This window comes from Sinocyclocheilus rhinocerous, unplaced genomic scaffold (genome assembly GCF_001515625.1).
Source record: "Sinocyclocheilus rhinocerous isolate Xijiao unplaced genomic scaffold, SAMN03320098_v1.1 scaffold1839, whole genome shotgun sequence".
Lineage (NCBI taxonomy): Eukaryota > Metazoa > Chordata > Actinopteri > Cypriniformes > Cyprinidae > Sinocyclocheilus > Sinocyclocheilus rhinocerous.
The window spans coordinates 15,809-24,010 of NW_015662183.1; the positions used below are offsets into that span (position 1 = coordinate 15,809).

At 38.4% G+C, this 8,202-nt stretch overlaps 1 protein-coding gene across 1 annotated transcript; it reads right to left on the reverse strand.

Moving 5' to 3' along the window:
- Window positions 1-600: 600 nt before the first annotated feature.
- LOC107727976 (oocyte zinc finger protein XlCOF6-like) lies at window positions 601-3,347 on the reverse strand. The gene is made up of 3 exons (XM_016538030.1): window positions 3,119-3,347; window positions 814-1,074; window positions 601-674 (listed from the first exon to the last, which is right to left on the reverse strand). The coding sequence occupies exons 1-3, from the start codon at window positions 3,345-3,347 to the stop codon at window positions 601-603; spliced, it is 564 nt and encodes a 187-aa protein (XP_016393516.1).
- Window positions 3,348-8,202: the final 4,855 nt, after the last annotated feature.

Genomic DNA, 8,202 nt, shown 5'->3' on the forward strand with positions numbered 1-8,202 from the left:
GGGGGTTTGGCAAAAGGAGAGTGGGACGGTGGGCGGTGCTCGGGGTGGTGACTGAAGGCGGTGACTGTGTAGTTCTGACGTCACATTTTTACGGAAGTCACAACGGCTCGTGAAAAGGAACAGCTACTTTATGCAGGCTGTGCGCATTTGTCTGTGGATTGACTGTTTTGAAACTTATATGGTAGTTACATAGCCCTTATTCCTCAGTTATCACGAAAAAAGCCAGGAAATTTCAGTTTTGACAATATGGGACCTTTAATGCATCGTTTTTCCTTCTGGAGCATCAGTGAGCGTTTGAACCTTCTGTACTAGTTGCGTATGAGTCCCTCAGTTGTCCTTCCATCACTGATGACATAAAACTGTTCTCTCTTGAGTGATTCTTCATGTGGGGATTAAGAATTACTGTAAATCTGAAACTCTTTCCTCGCTGACCATACAAATGACTTTTTTATGTGCGAAACTTCATCCACATTGAGCACATATGTTGGCACGTGAATTCGTTCCCAGTGTCAATTCTTACGTGGGCATTAAGAATTTCTTTATTGGAGAATTTCTTGCCACACAGTTTGCAGGTGAAAGGAATCTCTCTAGCGTGACTTCTTATGTGGGTATAGAGGTTTTTGTTATGCCTGAAACTCTGTCCACACTGATGGCATGTGTAAGGTTTCTCTCCACTGTGGATTCTCATGTGGACTGTAAGGTTTTGTTTTTGAGTGAAATGTTTTCCACACTGTTGGCAGATGAAAGGCTTTTCTCCAGTGTGAATCCTCATGTGGTCATTAAGAGTGTGTTTATATGTAAAACTCTTTCCACATTGAGTGCATGTATAAGGCTTCTCTCCAGTGTGAACTATCATGTGGCTTTTAAGGCTTCCTTTTTGAGTGAAGCTTTTTCCACACTGATGGCAGGTGAAGTAACTGTTAGATTTGGTCTTCTGAGCTCTTTTTTGTGAGGAAGTCTTTTCAGTTTCACAGAATTTTTCTCCATTCTTGAAATCGTGATGTATTTTCTCATAGTGATCTTTCACTTCCATTTCAGCTAGTACTTCACTCTCCTCTTTCAGCACCATCAGGTCTAAAATGAAGAAAGACAAATACAATTTAACACCAGTTTAATAGCACACAGCAACAGACATCCAAACCAACAACATGCTTGCTAGATTCTACATGGACTAAGCCAGTGAAAGCGGAGTTGTGTCAGTCCAAGTAAGCTGGCATTTATCAAACCCCTCATCACTTGACCCAGGAGAAATGGTTTATTATAGACCAATCCCAATGTTCAGTTTTACAACAAAATGGTATTTCAGTCAGTATTTAAGCCCCACTGTAGCACAAAACTGTCCTTATTAATGCTGCCTTCACGTGCTATCGGAAATATCCTATTTCCCACTTATGAAGTCATGATTACGAGCTTGTTGTATTCAAGTGCTTTAATGTCGGAAAGAATAAAATGTAGCATCCCATTGTTTGACTATCATAAACATTCACCACGCTACACATGCTGTTTGCTGACAATTCTGGAATTACAGTCAAATACATGCTTATTTCACTGCTTGTAATAAAACATACAATATGCTTCGAATGATCGTTCATATCTAGCCTATAAATACACTACTTTAGCGACAAGACAAAGGGATGTAGTTGTTGTGAGAACAGCATTGACAGCAGCAATGGTTGTCCCCTCCACCATGTTTAAAGATTATGACCCGCCCAACTCGGAAACTGGTATCAAAATTATTTCCGAATTTCCCAGTAGTAAATACGACCTGAGAGGCGTTCACGTGTAATTTCCGATTAGGAAACTCATATTTACGATAATTCCGATAGCACGTGAAGGCAGCATAAAGTTTTTCTCCATTTTTGTCATTTTCTGATGTTGTAAAACATTTCATGTTGATGTTGTTGAACTGAGATTTTTTATGTATTGTTATACTTTTTTCTCTCCTAACAGACATCTAGTGGTCAACGTTGATAAATGTATAGATACAGGTGAACCTATTAAAACACTTCCTGTTCTCTTTTGTTTGGCACCCTGATAAGGCCTGTTTAACCTGAAAACCGTTGTTGTTTCTTTATATGTATCTCTGTAAATAAAGGCTTTTTAAAAGCTAAAATATAAATAGATTTTTCCCCCCTTTTACCAAGACAAACTATAGTTTTTCAACATGACATCACGGTCATTGGTCCTCCTATTAGGCACCATGTATACAGAGTTATTCAGAAGAAGATAAAGGTGATGCAGGTAATGAAGTGAAGTATTTACTGAATGACAGTTGGCTGAGCTTAGTGGAAGTTCATGGAGTTCTTCATGTTTACCTGATCCAAAGCCTGTTGGAATATTTAGGAAGATCAATACAGTCAAGTTCCCGATTCTTACCATTTACCCCGAATGGAGGGCTGTACTGATAAGAGTTGTAAAAGTGTTTTGTTAGTAAATTTGATTTACTAGTTGTAGTCAAGTCCTGTTACCTTCTGTAGCCTCTGATGTATCAACTTTGGTAACACAAGACACTTTTTTATTCAATATAATTTCCTGTAAAGCTACTGGAAAATTCTGTACTGTGAAAATATGAACCTTTATGTTGTAAAGCTTGTGGGAGCCTCATAAAGTGCTGGGGTTTACAGCAGCACTGAGTCTGAGCTCATGAATGCATGTGTGACAGCTGTGTCTATATGGACGCAGAGATGCATTATTTTTCTAAGAATCTTTGTGTTCATCTGAAGAAAGTCATATACATCACATACAGCATAAGAGTGAGTAAATGATGAAAGCATTTTAATTTTTGGGTGGAGTATCCCTTTAACATTACACATAATAATTGTTTTGTTTAGGCTATATCTGTATATTATCCTAAAGCACGTACTATAATTTATTAATGTGTGTCCTGTCATAAACTTCTAACTTATAAGCAATATCTTCTCCGGTTGAAGGCAGTGTTAGTGTTTTGTCTGGTCATGTGACCTCAACATGTCTGACCACATGAGGCTTCATGACAAATTAAACCGCTTTAGTGACGACACTTATATGGCATTCTTCAAAAATATAATTCATTTCGGTACAGCTGGACATTTTAATAAGGATCAAATGAATGAGTTCAGCTTTAAGAATGAAAACCAACCTGTTTGTTCCTCAGTATCTTCATGTTTGACTCTGAATGTTTCTTCAATCTTTACGTCTTCACTCTCATCTTTAATAAATGCCATCTTTGTTTGTTCCTCAGTATCTTCATGTTTGACTCTGAATGTTTCTTCAATCTTTACGTCTTCACTCTCATCTTTAATAAATGCCATCTTTGTTTGTTCCTCAGTATCTTCATGTTTGACTCTGAATGCTTCTTCAATCTTCATGTCTTCACTCTCCATCTTTATAATAGTGTCACGTGGAGTTTTTCTGTGTGTTTGGACACTTTGTCCTGTTTAAGATGAGAATAATTAGCAGAAAGAAAAATAAGTGCAAACTAAATCTCTGGGTGTGTCTCAAATCAGATCCCTAGTTCAGTAGTCAGCACACTGGTGAGGGAGTCAGTCAGAGAGATATGTAATGGACTTGATGAGACAAAAAACAACCAAAACTAGCATTCAAACAAACAGAAAGACACAAAATACACAAAGTTTCGCATTTGTATTATGATTTAATTATATATATAATCTACAAATCATTAGATTCCACTTTAATGAAAACGCCTGCAGTTGGTTTGTAAAAGTAGTCGTTACACAAGTTTGTGTTTGTTGTTCTCGTTGCATTTACACTGTTTAGAGCAGCAGAAGTCGTCAGTTTGCGCTGATTCGAGCGATTCAAAACAGTGAATCATTTAGCGATGCATTTGATTCAGTTGACTCGGAGTTTCGCAAAGCTCCGTTTCTCATCACTACTAGCCAGCGAACGAAATGAGACGCACTTTTTTTGCATTAAAGTGTTACATTGGTTAATAATTAATTTCACAGTTTCATACACGCTTCTCTAAACATATTTTGTTGATTTAAAGACATTAAATGATTAAAAGCACTCGCCTTTCTACAGCCGAATCACAGATGCAGGAGCGCGGCGTAGCCTTATGACGTCACATCGCCAGACCAAAATAAAAGTCCTGAATAGTGCAGAGAAATGTAGGTACATAGAAATACATTACATACATTCAGAAAACACATAAATAACAAAACATATGTCAGAGGTTCTTGTAGTATGTTAAATGTAGTAAATACTCAGCAATCTTTTCTCAGGTCCAGCATGTGTCGCTCCTGCTGATTCTAGTCTTACATTGACTAGTGTTTTTCAGACAGACATAAATCTCAACATCTGTCCTTAACATTGCTTGTAGAGGATAAAGAGAAACATCTTTTTGATTTCAGAGCTCTAACATAGGCAGCCTAATGTCAACATGACAAAGAAATCAGAGAATATGTTTGACTTTTAAATTGACAGAGTTTATTAAAAATACACAACAGAGACGTACAAATACAGAGATCATTAAATCAAGGAAAACCTTGCATTAAATCATTTTGCATACTTTTAATATTTAATAAATTGTTATTTACTTTGTGCAGCAATAAACATCTGGCAAATTACACATTTCGTTTAGTAGATTTATTTATAGCTGTTATATACATTTAAAGGGGTCATATGATGTTGCTAAAAAGATAATTATTTTGTGTATTTGGTGTAATGAAATGTGTTTATGCGGTTTAAGGTTCAAAAAACACATTATTTTCCACATACTGTACATTATTGTTTCTCCTCTATGCCCCGCCTTTCTGAAACGCGTCGATTTTTACTAAGCTCATCGGTCTGAAAAGCAAGGTGTGCTGTGATTGGCCAGCTATCCAGTGCGTTGTGATTGGCCGAATACCTCAAGCGTGTGACGGAAATGTTACGCCCCTCACCATACTGTGATGATGCCGTGTCCCAGCCGGAGCGACGAAACAAAAAGCATGAAAACCCATTATAAACGAGGCATTTGTTGCATCCAGTGGGGACATAATTACGGATTATAATGACTTATACTGTCTTTTTACGCGTTGCATCGCGTAAACATAAAACCATGTCTGCATTTGTGATCGGAGAAATGACAAACAACAAGCGCTACTCTACACTGCCCAAAAAACTCGCTTTAAATATATAAAATATAAAAACTCTTTAAATATAAAAAAACGTACTTACAGTCTGTGAGTCAGAACAGCCGGCATTGTAGTCTACTCTACCAGGATCAGGAAACAGTCCTCCATAAAATGCACTGCACACATCTGAATATTTGGGTTAAACTGTTCTGGAACAGTGTTGTAAATACAACTTAACCACTGATTCCTAGTCGTGTCCATTTTTGGAAGGCCAAACAAAGTAGTTTCGCTTTCACAACGAAAAACACAGCGGCCTAGCGTGAGCGAAAGCCCCGGCTTAGCCTGAGCTGAAGCCGGGCAAGAGTGAGCTGAGGCGGCGGGGTCGAGAACGGCGCGCCCGGCGGATCCGACGAATGAGCGGCAACCACATGTGACGGACCCCGGGCTGGATTCCGCTTCGTCCACGGTGAAAGTTGAAGTATTTCCTCAGCGACCAGCACGGATCAGCTCTAGGCATGACGAAGCGGATATCGTCCTCTTTTGGAAGACCAAACAAAGTAGTTTCGCTTTCACAACGAAGCACACAGCATCTTCACGACATGGCGGCAGCAACAATACTACAGCAAGAATAAAAGTTACGCCGCCTTTCTTTGCGTGAACATTTGGGCGGCGTTATGCAAATCTTCCCACATCGTGACGTAGACAGGTGGGGGCATGTTAGAACGAGCCGTTTTAGGTAGGCGTGGTTAACTCTTAACTTTTATAAAGAATATCTCTTTGGATTTGAGACTTTAGTCTTTGCAACTTTACAGATCTTCTTTATGCACCAAGAGCTTGTAACACTCCAAAGAGAAAGGAAAACTTGAAATCGCATCATATGACCCCTTTAAAGAAATAATCTCCTAATGCCCTCCTGTGGTGAATTGTGAATTACACTGCTGTTACTTTTGTATGTTCTTGTTGTTTTGTATATACTTATGTCTGTCTGATGTTAGAGTAAATTACATGTGTGTCACTACACTGGATCCGTGCATTCGCCTCATAAACCTGCTGCTGTTTGTCCCGATCATGTTAAAAACTAAAAGCACAGAGAACACACATTAGTAGCTTTAATAAGAATCTATTTATTCCATACAGATAAGATATTATTAATTTATTTTGATTTCAGTATTATTTGTGACTTGATTACTATTGTTAAATAGAGATACTCTACCAAAAGAAACACTATTTCATTTGTATATTTATTTAATTAGTATATTTATTCTGTTGTAGTTGCTCTATAGTTTGTTATATGACTCCTGTTGTTTTAAAAAAAGTTTCCAGTTAACATTACTTTGATTCATGTCAATTCTAGCCTGTTTCTGATTTCAGTCTCATGCTGTATATTAAAGTGCCAGTAGTATTTTGCTTTTGGTGTTAAAATGTTTTTCAGAGCATGGATCTGAAAGAGCAAATTCCCTTGACTGGTGATGTTTTCAGTAATCTGCATGTGGCAGCAGCGGTTACACTGCAGTAGATCAGATGAGATCCCGCTTCAGCTGTTTGCTGAGTCAGTCAGGAGAAGGTGTAGTTGATTGCTTCAGAACATTCAACCATGATGCATGGTCAGAGAGTCAAGCTGCATTACTAGACTACGGCAGGGCAGAGGTTGAGCCCCTTCTACAACAACCTTTTGGCAATCTTCTCAGAAAGTGAGCGTATATTTCAGATTGGAGATCAGGTGCTATGTGTTTTTAAAAAATCTATAACATGTTTAATGTTTTGAGCAGGGCTGTCAATGGATTAAAATTATTAATCGCGATTGATCAGCCTTTTGTGATAGATAAACATCCTCTTCTAAATGATGCACTAAAGCACTTCAATCAAGGAGTGTCTCGGTTTGGGTGAGTTTGCAGGTTTGCAAATAAGAGTTCTTCTTAAGCCCTATTCGTACGGTAATTGTTTCTCAGGGGTTTCAGATTTTCACCATTTACAAGGGGTAGTCTGTGATTTAATTGCCGTCCAAATCCAGGATGTCGGTGTTTATCTCTCACCACCCCCGTAAAAATCCCCGGCCGAATTACCTACTGTTTTTTGACAAACACCAAGGTCGTGTGGTAATTTAATTGCTGTCCGAATCCCCATCTCTGAGTTTACAAGAAGAAATCTATTCAAAATTCAGTGTTTAAACCCTTTTTTAAACCCACTCCCGAACACCGTACGGTAAGCTAACTGTTCTACTTCGGTGTATTTTGCATACATATTTTATTTATTTCCAAAATGCTGGAAAGTATTTAAAAGAACAATAGGCTTCATAACTGCTCCACCACAGCGACTGGGAGCAGAGAGAGAAGCACGTAAACAATTGAAATGGGTCTTTATTATGACAGCAGCAGGTATGCAATACAATACCAGTTTTAGCATACGCGGCGTGATGCAACGCAACGCGTAAAAAGACAGTATAAGTCATTATAATCCATAATTATGTCCCCACTGGATGCAACGAATGCCTTGTTTATAATGGGTTTTCATGTTGTTGAATCATCGCTCCGGCCTGACAGGGCATCATCACAATATGGTAAGGGGCGTAACATTTCCGTCTCACGTTTGAGGTATTCGGCCAATCACACGCACTGGATAGCTGGCCAATCAGAGGACACCTTGCTTTTTCAGACCGATGAGCTTTGTAAAAATCGACGTGTTTCAGAAAGGCGGGGCATAGAGGAGAAACAATAATGTACAGTATGTGGAAAATAATGTGTTTTTTGAACCTTAAACCGCATAAACACATTTCATTACACCAAATACACAAAATAATGTTCTTTTTAGCAGCATCATATGACCCTTTTAAGTGATGAACTGCACAGCTTGTGGTTGTTTTTAGAGACATTTTATATTTGCACTACATTAGTGTGGCTTGTGCTACAAAACTTTAATCCTCTGTAGCACCAGTGCTATGTGCAAAAAAAGTTCACTTACAGCCCTGGCTCTATTTATGTGTGTTGATCAGTGTTTAAATGTGAACAAAAGACTGAATTAAAATCTGGGTTTGGAAAAGACAAGGGTGAGTGAATAGCCGGGTTTCCATCCAAAGTTGCGAATTTAACTTATGCGCAAAATTGGAATATCGCACAAAACATTTGCGAACAAGCACCGTTTCCAACCAAGT

What these genes read in the sequence shown, in the direction of transcription:
- LOC107727976 (XM_016538030.1), bottom strand. Translation starts at nt 3,347, where the DNA reads ATGAAGATTGAAGAAGCATTCAGAGTCAAACATGAAGATACTGAGGAA. An exon ending in AGATACTGAGGAACAAACAG is followed by an intron (nt 1,075 to 3,118) that starts GTTGGTTTTCAT and finishes TCTTCATTTTAG; the next exon opens with ACCTGATGGTGCTGAAAGAG. An exon ending in GCCTTATACATGCACTCAAT is followed by an intron (nt 675 to 813) that starts GTGGAAAGAGTT and finishes GAGAATCCACAG; the next exon opens with TGGAGAGAAACCTTACACAT.